The 18,899-nt window shown below is 42.3% G+C and overlaps 1 protein-coding gene across 1 annotated transcript in view; it reads left to right on the plus strand.

Moving 5' to 3' along the window:
* The window catches only part of crhr1 (corticotropin releasing hormone receptor 1), a 185,227-nt gene that overhangs the window by 127,728 nt on the left and 38,600 nt on the right, over positions 1 to 18,899 (plus strand). Inside the window, exon 5 of the mRNA XM_059006700.1 lies at positions 10,219 to 10,325. Coding sequence (XP_058862683.1) covers positions 10,219 to 10,325 — 107 coding nt within the window. The remainder of the gene's footprint in view (positions 1 to 10,218; positions 10,326 to 18,899) is intronic.

Below are 18,899 nucleotides of genomic sequence, written 5' to 3' on the forward strand. Positions count from 1 at the left end.
GTCCACAGCCCAAAAGGGAGGAGTCGGTGCGTCCACAGCCCAAAAGGGAGGAGTCGGTGCATCCACAGCCCAAAAGGGAGGAGTCGGTGCGTCCACAGCCCGAAGAGAGGGAAGTCGGGGCTTCCACAGCCCTAGGACCCAAGCTGCCAGCAGAGGGAGAATACCTGTTGGTTCACCTGCTGCTGCCATCCCGAGAGCTAAAGGGGGAGGAGCCATCGCTGCCGTCCCAAGAGCCAGAAGGGGAGGAGTTACAGTCTCAACCCCCTGAATTTTTCTGGGGGGGAGAAGGGCAGGATGCTGGTGTCCCCCAGCAGCCTCTATTTATGCTGCTGAAAGGAGCAGAGGAGCAGGAGCTGCCTCTGCCTCCACCACCGCCAGGAGCAGAGGAGCAGGAGCTGCCTCTGCCTCCACCACCGCCAGAAGCAGAGTAGCAGGAGCTGTCTCTGCTTCCCGTACCTCCACCACAGGGAGTACGGTGGCCGGAGCCCCAGAAAGGGGAGCTGTCGGCCACGAAGAAGGGGGAGGAGGTTTGGAGACCACCAACCCCAGCAGCAGTTTCGCTGCTGGAGATCGTGGGGGAGGTCAGGAGACCTGCTCCCACTGCAGCTTCTTTGCTGCTGGAAGTACTGTGGTCGGAGCCCCACCAAAGGGAGCTACCGGCTACAAAGACAGGGGGAGACTTTCCCCAGCAGCAGTTTCACTGCAGGAATGGACCAGCATGCTGTCAGCCGTGCCACTACCGGCAGGGGTGCTGACAGCATGGCCAGCCATGGGCCCACTGAAGCCTCCCTTTCCAGCCCGAGACTTTGTCCTGGACTGCTGGGTTTTTAAGGGGGGAGGTGGCCGTTGAGGCCATGTGTGCTGCGCACAAGGGGGGGTATATGTGGCAATGTGCCCCGCCCCTGCGTGCATTTGTGTGTTATATGTTGTATGTTGCGTGCGTGTGTTAATGTTGGTGTATAGATTGGTACATGGGATATAAACGGGTCTGTGTTTCACGTGTATTTAAAAAGTGTAGATTTGTATTTAGGCACGAGGAGAGCACAAATCACTTCACGTGCTGGTTAAATGTAATATGTGAGCACGGGGTTGCACAGAATTAATTCACGTGCTGGGATTCAAGTGAATAATTAATTAGTAATTGAATCCCAGCACAACAGTATATATAGACACATTTTCTTTCACTCGTGTTTGGGTGTTCGAGAGTGGAGAACGGGAGAGAGAGTGTTTAGAGAGTGTTTAGTACGTTTTGTTTGTCTATTTATTTTGGCGCAAGTGCCGTGTCCCGTGTTTTGTGTTAAAACCTTTTATTTTCTGTTCTGTTCTGTTTAATTATTAAATGCTGACCGCAATCACGCGCTCAGCTTTACCAAAGCCCCATCTCTCTGTTTATTTATTTCCTGCTTCTGGTCTGACGCCACCCACTCCGGCCGTCTTTGTGACAAGCATAAAGTATGGTAAATATTGAAACCGTTCAACCATCTTTGCATAATAGGAACTGATAGATGATTCAATATTAATAACCACCACTGTAGCTGCTGTTAAATCAAAGGCATGCAACCCTGATTACTTTAGCTATCTACCCAGCAAACACACAATCCTTATAGCACCCTGCTGCCGACTGCTTCAGTACTCTGGGGTAAATGTGCTAAAATGGGCCAGTTGCAGCGCAAGCATACAACAATTTGCATTTTCGTTGTGACAATTCACAAAGTATACATTTTGTCATATGTACTAAGAGAAAATATGTTAATGCATCACCACTCCGGGAAGATGAACAGCTCGGAGGGATAACAGGTTCCGTTGTGCCCAAGTCAGTAATCTGATGGCTATGTGATGTAACCCCGGGGACAGAAGTCCTCCCTGGAGGTTTACATATGCCACTACCAACATGTTGTCCGTCTGGACAAGGACAGATCTCTCTTGGAGCACCGGGAGAAAATGCTGGAGAGCAAAGTGAACAGCTTGCAAATCCAGCACATTTAGATGCAGAAATGTCCAACGGCCTGACCAGGACTCGCAGACTCCTCTGCCTGCCCAGGCTGCACCCCAAGTTGGATGCATCTGTCGTCACCACCTGCCGGCTGTGGATCACCCCCATCCTTACATCTTTGTGCATGTGAGAGGTTTGCCTCCACCAGCGCAGGGCTTCCCAGCATACGCAAGACACTGTCAGCCAATGGTGTCTGTCGCGTTTGGAACCTCCTCTCCTCAAGAACCCATTGAGGTGTCTCGGGTCTAGGATGGGGTGAAGGCCGTCGTCCTTCTTTGCAGGTGGACTCTACGAGGCTGATGGCTTGCTTGAGAAGTAATGCCACTACTTCTTGCTTGAGGGCCGAGACTTGGAGATGGTCGCTCACTGATGTAACCGTGATCCCTCGAAAAGGAGGAGGACCTACACGGAACTGAAGTGCATAGCCGGTGTGTACGGTAGCGAGTACCCAATTGTCTGAGGTGCAAGTGCGCCCATACTGTAGCTGGTGCTGTGTGAAGGATTGGGTCTGAGGTCGCAAGTCTTTAGGGGCCCTGCTGGGGCTGTTGAGGCTGGGGCGGGGCCCGCTGCGGAGGCTGCCTGGGGCGGCATTGGAACTTCCTCTGGGAGCACTGTTGCATTGGGATCCCACGTCCGGCATCCTCCCGTCATTGCAGGTGGGGCCTGGCTATTAGCTGCTGCGGAAGCCTGAAGGCAGTTCCCTAGGTCGTCACACAGGGCAGTGGGGATCGGTACCGTCCGAGTCACCGTGTGTGTCACAGGTGGACACCGACGCCTCGTTGTCTCCTGTATCGGAGTACGGGAAGGGAGCATTGAGGCTATCTGAGGAGTGTTGCAGTATTTCCTCCACAGCTGGACCGAAGGCATGGCCAGGGGATATTGGCGCGTCAAGAAACGCAGCCTTTTGTTCATCAGGGACTCTCGTTTGGGCTAGCCAAAGCTGCCTGCAAGCCACTACAAGCCAGGGATCTGGAGCAGCGTGCTTGAAACCAGGCGCATCTCTGAAGCCACCGGTTCAGGGAGGGGTGCCGACTGCAGTATGCCATCCAAGTACACTGTCAAGAGGCCTGCCGTGTTGGCCAAGCGCAGGTCTTTAGGTAAACCCCCTACTGGAGGAGCTTGCACCAGGGCCGCGATGGTCGAGTCCACTGGTGGGAAGCCTATCGTCCCACACCTTCTAAGGAAGCCAGCGAGGCTGCCCATTTCACCACACTGTGGTGGTTCCAAGAGGACCGCACCTCTTCCAGGAAGTCATGGAACAGCAATGCTTTCTATCTGCAGAGGTTATGAATACCACCAACAGGCTCAGGGAAGCACAATTTAGTGCTATATTGTAGCTGATAAAGGTCATTACAAAACATATGGGACACTAGACACTTAACACCTGTTTTCTGGTAGTGAAGTAAGCAACACATTAAAACCTGATTCATCCAGCAGATTCTGTAAACAGGTTGACATTAATTGCTCGTCAGACAAAGTATGATATAGCAATCATTTATCATCTTTTTTCATACAGACTGATTCTATCTTGTCAGTACAAGATCAAGACAACCCAAATCACAACTGAGAACTAAATGTCTCTTGTCAAGAAATTAAGAATTTATTTTTTTTTTTTATTTAGAAACAGACAAGGGAATAAATGCAGTGTCTAGGACTAAGGCAATGACAAATTGAGATCAGGAATTTTCTTTTGTTAAATTTGTTTGAGTCAAAAGGGAGAATTTATGTTTTTGTCAGCTGTTTTTCACCTTCTTCCTCACTTTGTTTTGCATTACAATAACCTAGAAATGAGTTGCCGCAGTAAACAAATATGCCCAATTTCATTTGTGTAAGGGCGACTGGAAGGGTAGCCTGGTGGTCAATGTTGGCTAGTGACGACTATAGGGTACACACTAGACAGAGACTACAGTTTAAATTGCTTTCCTTGCGCACTTTTATTATAGAATAACAAAATAAACAATTACACGAAGAAATCAACCAAAAATAAAGCACACAAGCAAAATTTATCTTTGTGTAGGTACAGAGAGCACAGCCTTTCTATAAATAATCCCAACAACCCAGAGCTGTGTCAGCTCCTCCTATATGCTGTATGTGTTCGAGCTAGATTGAATAATTCTGCAAATGTATTTTGAATTCCACTCCAATCTGGTCAGATTAACCATCTTGTTTGCCTGCTGAAGGGGAACCCAGACACAATGCAGGGATTCAATATAAAATAAAATAATCTGTACAATTTTATATGTGCAGGGCCTCAGCCCTGCCACAGAGAGCTATTGATTTGATGGGTTATAGTCTAGAAGGAAGGCCAGGACGAGATTGTGCACTTAAACACTTTATGAACAACAAAGAGCTGAAAAATACACTTGAATCAATACTTTTTTTTTTTTATAAATTTAGTTGTTGCCAATTATTTTTATTATTTTCTCATATGACATTATTTTCGAATTTAGAATGGCCAATTATTTTTGTAAGCTCAGCTCACCACTACCACCCCTGCGCTGACTTGGAAGGGCGAAGACGAACACACACTGTCCTCCGAAGTGTGTGCTGTCAGCCGACCGCTTTTTTTTCACACTGTGGACTCACCATGCAGCCACCCAAGAGCTACAGCGTGGGAGGACAACACAGCTCTCGGGCAGCTTACAGGCAAGCCCGCAGGTGCCCAGCCAGACTACAGGGGTTGCTGGTGCGCGGTGAGCCGAGGACACCCTGGCCGACCTAAACCTCCCCCCCTCCTCCCCTCGGCCGACGCTCGGCCAATTGTGTGCCGCCCCCTGAGGGATCCCGTCCATGGTCAGCTGTGGAATAGCCTGGGCTCGAACTCGCGATGTCCAGACTATAGAGCGCATCCTGCACTCCACGTGGAGCGCCTTTACTGGATGCGCCACTCGGGAACCCCCTCACTTGAATCAATACTGATGCTGCGTGCTAGTGCATACAGCTATGGCCAAAAGTTTTGCATCACCTAGAATTTTTGGATTGAGACAATTTAAAATAGACTATATGAACATAATTTAGATATTTTATTAAACATCATGTAATTAAAGAAACTACAAAATAATATTGCAGAAGTCCAACGGAAGCCATAATATTAGTACAGTATTTCATGTTAGATTACCATTTCGCAATTCTTGTCAGTTTTTTGTTAAGTATATGGGAAAACTACAAAGCGGTATGTAATTTAATATGTTAACGAAACATTATCCAGCAAGTTTCATTTGACTTTATGAAGCAACATCTGTTAATTATATAGGGTGATGCAAAACTTTTGGCCATAGCTGCACATGAGATACCAGCAATTCCCAGAAAACACATTTTATAAGTTTGTAGACATGTTTCAGGGGGGGGGGGGGGGGGGTTGTTAGGAAAATCTGTAAGTCAACTATTTGTACAGCAAGTAGAAGATCATAAACTCAAAGCAACTACTGTACTGCAAGTGTGCTCATGTTCAAATTACCCTGCACTGCCTCATAAAATCAATGTGCTTCATAAAATATCGTCCCTGCTCTTATTTTGTTTAACTTATTTTTAGCAGTGCCCGGTGGAAGATCTGAAACCCTGCTTTTATTGCCTGTTTATTCTCTTTTATCTCACATGTAAATGCAATAAAGGCACTGTAGCAGCTCTTATTTCAGCTTGGGTTTCTTTGGGTTCATGATGTCAGTCCCCTTGTAAGCTTCTAAATTAGCATAGCCATCAGTGTAAACAATGTTAAGTAAACTGAAATCCCCAAAGACAGTGCCAGAACACAGAAATCAACTTCTGTGCATGAAAGCCAAGTATGTGTTTTTTTACACTGTAAATAAATGCAGACTTTTCCCTAAAGTCATTCTGGAATGCATCTAATCCATTAATTATTTACATACTTTTAAAGCTATACAAAAGAATCACACTTTCATGATTAATTTAAAGATTCAGTATTCCAAACCCTGTTCAATTTTACTAACATATGATGTTAACTACATTATTCCAATTAGGCATTTTGTGTATCTTCCACAATGGTAGTTTTAGCTGTAGGGACTTCAATACATGCAGTGGCTTAACTAAAAAGGATGGTCGTTTGTCAGGTACAGAGTGAGTCATACAATTGTAGCTCGAATCCTGTGGCAAGTTTCTGATCTTGGCTGAGGATACACAGTGACCACTGCTATGGCCTTTGCACTCCTGCAGGGCTAGCGTGGATTATTAGATGGGGCTAGTCTGCTTCATTACTCTCCAGCAACTACGACTGTTCAGCCCTTAGATGGACATTTCCCTGGCTGGGCCATTCTCTCCACTGTTGCTTATGTCTGGTGGATGAAAAGAGGTGATTGACTTGACAGCTGGAATGATGGCGATGTATATCAGACTAATAAGAAAGGACACCTGAGTATCTCTGGTTTCTAACCTAACCGTAATCTGAACCAGAAAATATGTAAATTTCCTGCACAACCTACTCTGAAACATCTAACACATAACCTCTGCAGTATAAACAATAATCTTTGCTCTAACCTTAACCATGATCTGTCGAAGCACTCCAAGACAAATTGTAGGCAGTCACTTATTGTTTTAGACATATAACCTGTACAAAATAAAAAGGATTCTTTGAGTAACACAAATAGGGCAGCACCTATGTGAATTCACTTTTTTTGTAAATCCAAAGTGTTACAGCAACTTCTCCTTACTTAGTGAATCCTAAATTTAAGCTCTTTAGTAATGCATTTATGTTTTATATAATCATTTGCTGAACATTTTCCCTAGGTTAAAAAAAACCCACAAAAAAACATTAAAATTAAGCTAAGGGTGAAGTCATAGCTGGGGGCAGCTCTCATTGTAGTTTACATTATAAAACATAACACTCTTCTTTCATGTATTGCAGTGTTGGGTAATTACATCATACATTTGCCTGTCCTCTTCAATCCAAATGGTAATTTCAATATTTTATATGATTTATAATAAAACATATCAATTTAAATAGGTACATGTACATGTACTGAAGAGTATGAATGTATATTTTAACTGATATACAAATTCTAGAATTACAAAATGCATCATAAAATTGTTACAGCTTCTGTACACATTGGTATCTTTCTATGTTGCATCGGTTATTTTAGAAAAGACAGCAGTGAATGATTCTCTCTACAAATAGCACATAACACTGTGGCAAAGTGCCCCGCCCCTGTGTGCATTTGTGTGTTCTGTGTATGTATGTATGGGTGCGTATGTTAATGTTGGTGTATAGATTGGTACACGGGATATAAACGGGTCTGTGTTTCACGTGTGTTTAAAGTGTATAATTATATTTAGGCACGAGGATGGCACATCACTTCACGTGCAGATAAAATGTGTATAATGTGTGGCACGGGGTTGCACGTAATGAATTCACGTGCTGGGATTCAAGTGAGTAATTAATTAGTAATTGAATCCCAGCACAACAGTATATATAGATGCACGTTTTAGTCACTTGTGGTTGGGTGTTCGGAAGAGGAGAACGGGTGAGAGAGAGAGGAGAGTTAAAGCAGTAAAAACGTGAAATATAAGTGTTTGTTCTCACCGTGTTTGTTTGTCTCCGTGCACCGTTTGTTTAGTGTTAGTCCGTTTTGTCTGTCTCTTTATTTTGGCGCAAGTGCCGTGTCCTGTTTTGTGTACCGTTTAAAACCTTTTTATTTGTTAATAAACGCTGAGTGCAGCCATTGCACTCAGCTTATCATCACCACCGTCTCTGTCTGTGTATTCCTGTCTGGTCTGACGCAACCCACTCTGGCCGTCTTTGTGACAACACCTACCCTCCAGTTCTTTGTTAATTAAATAATTAATTCAGACGGCATCTGAGGCAAAAACAAATCAACCCAGGTGTTTTTTGCAACAAAATGATAGAGCACACAAATACTGTAATAGAATATTAAACAGGTAAGAAATCAAGTATTACAAAAATGTAGATGGTATAAAGTGCTGTATATCCCTTTAAACCTGTTTTCAACAAATTTGATTATACAATTTACCTTTTCCAATCTTAATTATGTACAGACAACTAACCTTTAAAGGGCTTAAACTTGTGTGCCCTAGATTTGCATAAGGACTGGACTGTATTCTGTCCCAGTGATTTTACATCTATTCAACAATGTGGATTTTGTTTGTCACAGCCCAGCTCCTAAGGGATAGATGTACACATTACAAAAACTTTCACCAAACCCTACAGTCATGGTCACCTTATTTAGCAGTCAGAGCTCCAAGGACAGAGGAATAGAGAGTGAGATGTTAATGGAAAGCAGAAAAGGAAAGTGGTTTAGGCTATGCTGGCAGGACAGTGGAAGCAATCTCGTGCTTGGCTAGTGCTACATAGTAGCTAGGGAATGCTTTCTGTCACTATGCCTTCCATCATAAAAGCTGGACTCTCATCTTCTCTGTGGACATTACGGGTCCCACAGCTATTGTCAAAGCAATGAAAGTTACTAAAGCCGATATCCTGACCTAGTTTTACCCATAAGCCTTAATTCAATGTTCAACTGAGACAAGAGGATAAAGACTGATATAAAAAAAGCATGTCCCCTCAAAGGAACATGTTGAACTGCAAAGCACAGTGCTCTTTGGGTAATTTCTGATAATAGCGGTCAGAAAATGTAGTGGTTTAGAGACTGTGGATGACTATGTAATGATCTGAAACTGGACTATGTGTAGATTGTAAGAAGTGAAATAAATGTAACATGAATGGTGATGAGCTGCAACCCTGTGTGTGAAGACAGGGTGTTGATACGGGGAATCAACACTCAGCTGGACAGTCCAATCCTACCCTTGCACCTCCACCCACAGACACCTAGAGCTGTGTTAAAAAGAGAGCTCTTTATCGGCACTGTCTTCGGATAAGTTTACAGGCTTATAAACGAAGCGACAGCCTTTAAAAACTGGAAATCTTAAGGCAAGCAGTAGGCATATAAAGTTAACTGTGCTGTGCTACAGCACTTTCCAATTAACACTAAATATGTTAAAGAGGCCTAGGGCACATTACTGCAGTCTGCCAGCCTGATGCTAATGATAAAAAGTTGTACCAAACAACGAAAGTGCTATATTTAAGAAAGGACCTCCAGATTATAACGGGAACTCAAACCATCTATCACGTTTTCTATTTCTCAAAGGCCTTGAGGAAAATTGCAACGTGTAAACGTGCTTCAGACATCAGCAACTACTGTAGTGAATGAATTCTTAATACGACAACTGCCATTAAAATGACAAGACTCCCCTTTTTCACACGCAAAGTGAATGAGCTCAAGGTAACGCAAGATACTTCAGTACATCAAATGTCACCAGGGCTGCTAGCGCTGAGCTGCAAGCTCATATTAATATTTATTCCTGCAATCCGTGGCAGCTGCTGCTCATTCGTTTCTATATGGCTTTTGGCTAAGAATCCATGGGTGTTTAAGGTGACGATAGGTGCACTGTCCTCCTTGGAGAATTATGAATAGAAAAGGATGAGGCTTGTGGGGTTTTGTGGAAATGATATTTCCTTGTTTCCTAACTTCTGGAACAATTATAGTGGAAAAGTTACACAGATTCATGTTTTTATCACAGGTAAAATGGCATTAGGATTACCTCTGGCTGTCATGCAATGTATCTATGTTGTCCTGCAGTGATTCCAGTGAAGGAATACCCCTAATCTTTAATTTGTTATGAAATGTTTTAAAGCACAGCTAGGGCCATGAATTGTAATTATTATACTGTATTTGTTTCCTTCAAGGTTAGGTGATATTCTAGAAATTGTTGACAGATATAATAGAAGAAACTAGGCAGGAAGTGTTTAATCTCTTGATCCAAATTGTGTTAAGCCTTAGCGGATTACTTATTTTCTCATCCCCCCTTCAGTTACTGCATGTATAATTATACCATGTTAAATGTCCTTTTCATGCATATTAGTCTTGGCAGGGCAACTTCTCATGCTCATAGAGTTCACATAAAGAATGTTCTAAAAATAAAATCGAAAAATCACGATCATTGTTTTTGTTGGGTTGCAATGGAGTTCAAAAGATCACATCCCCAAAATACCTGTTAATACATATAAGTTATTGTATGGCAGTGTGTCATACCATTGTCTAGGGTCTGTATTTCATATCAATTATCCTAGTTTGAATAAAATGGTAAAATAGATGTGCTTGTGTATGCTGAGCAAAGTGATGATACAATAGCAAACCGTCCTGATGTTATTTTTTCAGCACAACTTCATGTGTTTAGTTTTCCTGTGTCTTTTTTTCCAGAAAAAAAGCAAACTACATTACCACATAGCTGTCATCATAAATTACATGGGCCACTGCATCTCCCTGGGAGCCCTTCTGGTTGCCTTCGTTCTTTTCATGCGTCTAAGGTAAGTCTGGATATCTTGCTCTACAATACAAAGACCTGATCTCCTATGGGGCCTACCTCGTATCAAACTCTTGAACTCTAGGTCAGTTGTTCTTAGGTCAGGGAAAGGTCTTCTGGGGTGCCTTAATATAGTGCATTCTCAAATGAAACAGTTTATTTGTAAGACACAAAGGTACAAAACATCCCAACATGTTCAGGGACAATAGTATGGATCTCCCTTAAACCCTTGAGATCCTGTGTCATATAAAGGGGCATCAGTAATATACAATAGGCATATAGTTAAGTAACTATTACAGGAGTGATAGCAATATATACTGTAATAGGGTTTTATTACAGTCGGCACAACTACTTTACTCATGACATGAAACATTAGCTTTAAATAATTCATATAATGGAGTTCCAGTGAATAAGTACCTGCTTTTTTGTTTGTTTGTTTGTTTTTGTTTTGCAAGAGTTTAAATTAATTAAATTAGTTTAAGGCTAATTGAATGTAGGTTAAAATTAGTGATACATGACTTAGCAGGTTTAGTTGTCTTACAGAGTGTACACTGGTACTTTCCCTAATGACATCTTACAAGTAATGTCATATTGATATGCTATTAGGACAACTGTTGCTGGTATGGCATACTCATTGCATACACATGCACAACACCTTACAACAATTGGGACAGCCTGTGGCATGCGCATTCCATACACAGCAGCACTGCTAAAAGAAACTTCAACAAGCGTTTTGAAGAGATGACTTACGTTTACACAAACGTATGTATCCGTTCCATCATTTACTGTGCCACACTGTTCACTTTCCACCTTTTATGGCATGTAAAAAAAAGCATTTAAAACATTTAAAATCTCAAATAGACAATATGCTTGTGCACTGTTTAATTATCACAGAGGTAGTTTAAAATGCTTGTTTTCTTTTCTCAAAGTTAAGGGTGATTTTCTGTTGTCTTCATGTCTTTCTTTTCACCCTGTTTGCTGTTGCTTGTCTTGTTGCTTTTTTTTCATCTGTTGTCACCACAGGGGCTATCTTGCCAGATGCAGCCACTATCTTGACCTTACAACAGCTTCAGATGTAATAGTTCTGAAGGAGTTGAATACTGAATAATATACTTGCCTTACAAAACTAGGTTTAATATTTTGTTGTAATTTGAGATAACAAGCTTCTCAATACACGGTTCCTCTGCTAATTAGCCCCTGAAATTCATATATTTAAAAGATATATATGATACATGTAACGTATCTATGGTTATATACAGTAGATAGTCAAGAACCTGAAAAATCAGTGTTCTATTTATATGAATGAGATTAGGTGATTCTACATTCCAATTGAACAGCTTTACGCTTCTGGTTATTTTTTCCTCATTCGCTATCACAGTCAGCGTCCCACTGAACAGTTTACAAATGTTGGCAAGTATGCTTCTGCATTTACTGAAAATTGCTACAGCACAATCACATTTACAGAAATTATAATAGTGAAATGCGTTCATGTAAAAACTTGCTCTACTACAGTACGTCAATTATTTTTTTTCTTTTTTATCAAGCTGACTTGACAGACTGCTCTTCTTTGTAATATTTTCTGAAAAATGATGACCAAGTTTGTTATCTCCAGGGCTATTTTGCAAACACCAGAGTAGTTGATGGCACTTACTATGTTAGAGAGATACACAAGGCTGGTGATCGAGGTCCAGAACCCGGGTCTGGACCCGGGTAGGAGTACCAGTGTGAAAGGGGCTTAAGATTCTGGTTGGATCGGTTTCTATTGAATCTTCCTTGCTTATACGTGTCCAAAGAAATAAGGACAAATGGAAAAAGTGTGGAATAAATGGAACAAATATAATGGGCACAAACACAGTACACAGAAGGAAAGCCAATAACTCATTAAGTGAATTTGATCAGTGAACATGCAGAGATCCTAAAATAAATCTTAAAATTGTTGACCCTCTGCCACATATTGCACAGCACCTGCTCATAGATAGCCACATTTCAATATTTACCTATATCTTCAAACTTGTACCCTTATGTTGGTTTACATTGTCACTGAATTCACTCCCCCACATGTACCTTTATTCCAAATGCATAGCACCCAGTGCCACCTATTGGCCAAATATTGTAATTCCAGCATGAATAAAAAAAAAAATTCACACCCTTGCATTTACATGTTCAGCTGTTGCACCATGGAACCGTCAATCAACTGGAACTAAGACCTCTTATGTAGAATTGCTTAATATAGATCTTCCCTTGTGTCTTCAACTGAAGACGCTATGGGTCATTAAGTGTGCTTTCCATGCCCCCACCTTTGTGTAAATAGCAACTTGTATGTCCTGCTGTATCCATGCAGACTAGATACAGACGTCAGCCTTAAAGTCAAGGGCAGAGTTTAAGAGATATAGATATAATAATCTCTTGCAAAACAGATGTTGCACTATAGCTGTGAAAACAGGCAGGGGTAATGGAGCATGCTTGTGGAATCAACACGTGAGGAAACCTCTTGTCCCCTCTTGTGCTGCATGTAAAAAAATTAGTTTTGAAACTTTTGTCTCCAACACAACCACTCATTTCACTGGTAAATGAATAATACAGCTCTAGTTGTAGCACAACCAAAGTCTACTTACAATAAAGGTTAGATGTAATGCAGCAAATAATAGTACAAATATTAATTAATTTTAGTAATTGAAAGGACATAACAGTAATTAATGGTAATTCTAAACTTAAAAAGCTTATTATATAGCTTTATAGTACTTTTTACTAGGACATTTTCTTCATTTTTTAAAATGTCTATACTTAAAATAGGCATCACTATAGAGGCTAATAAACTGAAGTGAATTAATAGTAACGTCTAGTAATTTGATAAACCAATTTATAATGCACGTAGCCCTCCTGTGCTGTAATATTATACAAACAGCCAAAGCATGCCCAGTTGGTTTTCTGTTTATTATTTAGTTAAAAGCAAATAACTCAAAGATGTGCAAGCGGAAGTCAAAGATTAATGCAAGCCTGTCACTACCACAGATTATCTGATGATAATCTGAGACCTGATCCTATCTTCGGAATTGATTTTTCCCTCCTGAGATCTTAAGAATTACGACCAAACAAACACACACATGGTATTTATTTGTAAGGTCTTAGGCCCCCTTCCAAGCAGGTTTTATCTCTGGTCTTCCATGACATCACTGCCCAGTGATTTACATAACCTCCTGGCAGATCTCTACAATTCTTTCATTAGGATTGCGTTACAGAAAGGAGCAGCTTTTATCTGTGTATTAGGGTGACAGGTGTTGGGTCTGCAAGCGATAACACAATTACATTCAGAAACAGCTGCACGGATTTGCATTCTTCCACTTTAGATGTGGTGACCCCAACACTTTTGCATTTCTGTTCCCAATAATTTATTTCTTAGATATTTTTACCCTTTTATATTTATCCGGCTGCTTTTTATCTAGCAGCTTCGAGCTTCGATGATTTCTTGCTATACAAAAGAAACTGAAAAATAGACACAGTGCTTCTCTTTTTTTTTATAGGCACACAGTTTTGCACAGCCATAGATCATTTCTGTTATAAGGTACAGTTTTCAAAGAATGGGCAGGCATCAACTGGATTCGGAAGCAAATCAATGAAATAAGCAGAATGAATCATAGGACTCAAAAATACAACTTGTTCACTGAAATAAACCGATTATCAGATAATATGACTACAGCTATGGCCAAAAGTATTGTATCACCTAGAATCTTAGGATCGAGACATAATTTAGATCTTTTATTTAACATCATGTAATCAAAGAAAGTACAAAATTGTATCGCAAAAGTCTACCAGAAGCCATAATAGTAGTACAGTATTTCATGTTACATTTTTCAATTTGTGTCAGTTTTTCGTTAAGTATATGGAAAACTACAATGTGGTATGTATTTCAATATGTTAATGTAACATTATTCAGCAGGTTTCATTCGTCTTTATGAAGCAAAATGTGTTAATTCTATAGGGTGATGCTAAACATTTGGCTATAGCTGTACGATATGTATAGCATTGATAATGTATTGAGTTACTGTTCAACCCATGGCCTTTACCCTGGGGCTCGCTCTTTCTGTATAAAAAGTGTATGTGTGCTCTCCAGTCTGAATCTCTGAATTAGGGACTTGGATAACTATCTATAGATTATGAGGATTCCTGTTAATTTATTTCAGTCATATGGATTTACTGTGCTAATGCGCCATGATTAAAGTCAGCTAATACTCTCTGTAGGAAGACAATGTACTGTATAGGGTAGGGGTGTACAACATGTGGCCCTCTGTGTCCTTTGATCTGGCCTGTAATCATTTTGAAATGTAACTACTCCACGCAGCCAGGTTCTCTCTCTTAATACAAAACACATGATACAATGCCCTCTAGTGTTCAGAAATGTACATCGATTCTAAATACCAAAATGTATGCCTTGTTCGCATTGACGATCTTTGTGTGCGTCATAGTGAGAGTCTTAGAAGCGGTAGCTGAATGAGGTGTTCAGTGCTGGCGATTTTAATTACATTACAAAAAATATTATTATTATTATTATTATTAATAATAATAATAATAATAATAATAATACCATGACTACTACAACTACTACTACTACTTGAAAGGGAAGCCAGGAGGCTGCTTTATAAAGAGGAGTTCTTTATAAAGATGAGACGCAACCCAGACTGATGTGCCTGGTCGTTTACCGCTCTACTGTACAATATCTTTGGCAATTGAAAAAAACTACGACTACTACTACTAATAATAATAATAATAATAATAATAATAATAATAATAATAATAATAATAACTTAAGCAGTAGGAAGTAAAACAAAAGGAAATCAATAGCGAGAAAACACAAATGTTAGCTGGACGAGAACAAAAAAACTGAGCTGATCTGAAAGAATAAATTATTTGTTTCAGACAATATATACTGGGTTAGTGAATTCACAAGTATGTCTCTGTCAAAGCCAGATACTGGTGAGAAGAGAAAGACTGATCATGAACACCGGCAGTTTAACCAGAGTGGACAGAAAAATCATTTTTTTCTAATCAAAGCTGGGTGTCTACACTTGTCTTACCTGCCTAGATTCTATTGCCATCCCTAAAGAATACAATTTACGTCGTTATTAGAAGACAAAACAAACAACAAGACTCGCTGAGAGAACTGAGCGGTTAAAAAAATTGAAAATCTCAGAATGCAGTTATTAGGCCACCAAGGTGTTTTTGAACGTAATGAGAAGGAATCTGGATCTGCTACATAGCAAGTTTCAAAGTCTCTGAGCTCATTGCAGAGATTTAGTAAAAAAAAAAAATGCCTGATTGAGATATGCGATGCTGTTTGCAAAGAAAAAGACACCTTTTAAGAATGTTTCCTCTCCAAAATGAGTATGCAGCAACATATACCAAACATGTCTAAAATGAGCTATGATCAGCTAAAAAGTGAATGTAATTATTTTGTGTACTTCTGTGCTACTCTTGGTGAAAGCACCAATACCAGTGACACAGTCCAACTTTGAATTTTCATTTGTGGAGAACATTTGAACCACTGGTTCTGACATTTTTAATGCATTTAAGATAGCAGTAGAAGAATTATGTTTGCCCTGGGATAAGCTGGTGGGGGTGACCACTGATGGTGCATGAGAGTATGGTAGGGTATGGTAGGTGAGAGTACAGGGTTCATTGGATGTGTAAAGAAGCAGAAGGTAAAAGAGCCGAGCCACTGAAGCAGTGCCATTGCAGAATACACCAGGAGGCCTGATGTACTAAATATTTGAAATTCAAAGAGGTCATGGACTTTGTTATGTCGACAATTAATTGCACGTTCTTCAAATATAAGTGTACACAGAGCAAAATAAAAGGTTTAAACAAAACAAAGTCTTGAACACATAAAACAAACTTCAGTCAGGCTGGGCAGTTGCCTTCACTGATCCTAAAACACAATCGTGCTGGTCCTTCCAGGACACGTAGCACTTGTTTGTTTTCCTCTTTTTTTATTTTCATTTTGTTTTCTTTCAACTCTTGCTTGCTCACGTTCCTCCTCCTTGAACATCGACAATACATTTACTTAAAAGCAGGGCTTTTCCCTGCCCCCTCTAATTAGGTGCAGGGCTCTCCTCTGCCCTGCTAGATACCTCCCCCCCTCCCCTTGTGCACAGCACACATGGCCCCAATGGTCACCTCCCCCCCTTAAAGTCCCCAAAGTCTCGGTCCCAAAAAGATCGTCATAGTAACAGAAGCAACAATTGGACCATGGTGGCCATGGTGTGTGGCCCTCCTCCAATGACAACATGACAGCGGCCATGCTGACAGCGAACAGGCTGGCTCCTCCGGCAGGAGCAATCCTGGCAGGGGGAATGCTGACAGTGGCAAAGCTGGCAGTAGAAATGCTGACAGCAACCATGCTGGTTCCTCCAGCAAAGGCAATCCTGGCAGTGGAAATGCTGCTAGTGGCAATGCTGGCTCCTCCAGCCAAGGCAATCCTGGCAATGGAAATTCTGCCTGTGGCAATGCTGGCTCTTCCAGCAAAGGCAGTGCTGTCAGTGGAAATGCTGATAGCTGCAAGGCTGGCTCCTCCAGCCAAGGCAATCCTGGCAGAGGAAATGCTGCCCATGGCAACGCTGTCAGCAGCAAGGCTGGATCCTTCAGAAAAGGCAGATCTTGCACCAGTGCGGTGCACTCTGGAAGTGGTGGTGGCAGCGGTAATGCTGCCCTCAGTGTGGGGCACTCCGGCAGTAGCAGCGGTGCGATGTACTCTGGCAGTGATGGTTGCGCTGGCAGCGATAATGCTGTCCGAACTGGCCCTAGGTGGTGCAGGCTTGGCAGCCCTATGCAGTGCAGGCGTTGCAGTACTATGTGTTGCCGGACAGGCTTTCCCTCGGTTACTGGAGACTGGTGTGGCTCACCCTAACTCACTGAGGACTTGGGCTTCCTATTCTTGGGATCTAGACATACAGGCTTTCGCTTCTTGGGCTGTGAACGCTCGACTTACCCCCTCTTTGGCGCTGGACGCTCAGCCTCTCCCCTTCTGGACGCTTGAGGGCTCCTCCCTTCTGGGCGCTGGATGCTCGGCCTCTCCCCTTCTGGGTGCAGGACGCTCGGTCTCTCCCCTTCTGGGCACTGTATGCTTGGCCTCCCCCCTTCTGGGTTCTGGACGCTCTGCCTCCCCCCTTCTGGGCGCTGGACACTCAGGCTCCCCCCTTCTGGGCACTGAACGCTTGGGGGCTCCCCCCTTCTGGGTGTTGGGTGCTCGGGCTCCCCCCTTCTGGACACTTGGGGGCTCCCACCTTCTGGGCGCTGGATGCGTGGACTCCCCCCTTCTGGGTGATGGACGCTCGGGCTCCCCCCTCTTGGGCGATGGACACTCCGGGCGTGGCAATAGCGCTGGCATCGGCACTGCTGCATTCAGTACTGGACACTCCAGCAGTGGCAGTGGCTTTGGGCACTCCTCTTCTGGGAGGGGGCAGTTGAGTGGGAAATGCCCCCATTGCCTGCAGATGGGGCACCAACAGGTAACCTCTACCGCGCTGAGGAACGCGTCCCAGCTGCTCTCCCTTTTTGCTGCTGCAGCTGGTACTGGCTGCTTCTGTGGACGGCCACTCCACCCCTTCTTTCTTCTCAGGGCCGACATTCATTCCTCTTCCCTGTGTTGGGGATGGTAGTCGGGCGACACGTGCCCGATCTCGCCAACAGCAAAGCACCACTCCTCTCCTTTTAGACAGGTTATGCAGCTTGTCCAGCCTTTGTTCCATTCTCTTTTCTCGCTGCCTTTCTTTCTTTCCCATTTTTCAAAAAAAAAAAAAAAATCATTTTTCTTTAAAAAAAAAAAAAAAAAAAAAAAAAAATCTGTTTTGGCCTGGGTTCATGGAAGTGCTGCAATCCCACGCTGGACACCATATGTCACAGGAAGGAAGCTGACACAGCTATAAGCTATGGTGCACGTATTTATTGAAACAAAAATAAACAAACAAAAACAGTGCTGACAGAACAAAATAAAAGGTTTAAACAAAATGAAGTCTCGAACACATAAAACAAACAATACTTAGATCAGGCTGGGCAGTCGCCTTCACTGATCCTAAAACACTATCATGCTGGTCCTTCCAACATGCGTAGCACTTGTTTGTTTTCCTCTCTTTTTACTTTCGTTTTGTTCTCTTTCACTTGCTCACTTGCTCACGTTCCTCCTCCTTGAACACCTACAATACATTTACTTACAAGCAGGGCTTTGCCCTGCTCCCTCTAATTACATGCAGGGCTCTCCTCTGCCCTGCTGCAAACTGATATCACAGGTGAAGTTACAAGGCAGTTAGCATCTTATTTCTGATTTGTTTGAGGCTGTTTGTGCTTTTGAAATTAAGTTAAAGCTGTTCACAAACCACTCTGAGAAAGGGCAGCTGACACACTCTGAAGCATGTTAAGAAACCTTTTCCACAGGACACAACATACAAATGGAATCGACATGCAAGTGTACTGAAAGAACTACAAGTAGTGTTTGGCAGCAGATTTGAACAGTTCAAGAGTGAGCGAGCCTCTGAACTCTTTTCAGACCCTTTCTCCGTTGATGCTGAAAGTGTCCCTGATGAACTCG

This window comes from Acipenser ruthenus, chromosome 33 (genome assembly GCF_902713425.1).
Source record: "Acipenser ruthenus chromosome 33, fAciRut3.2 maternal haplotype, whole genome shotgun sequence".
NCBI lineage: Eukaryota > Metazoa > Chordata > Actinopteri > Acipenseriformes > Acipenseridae > Acipenser > Acipenser ruthenus.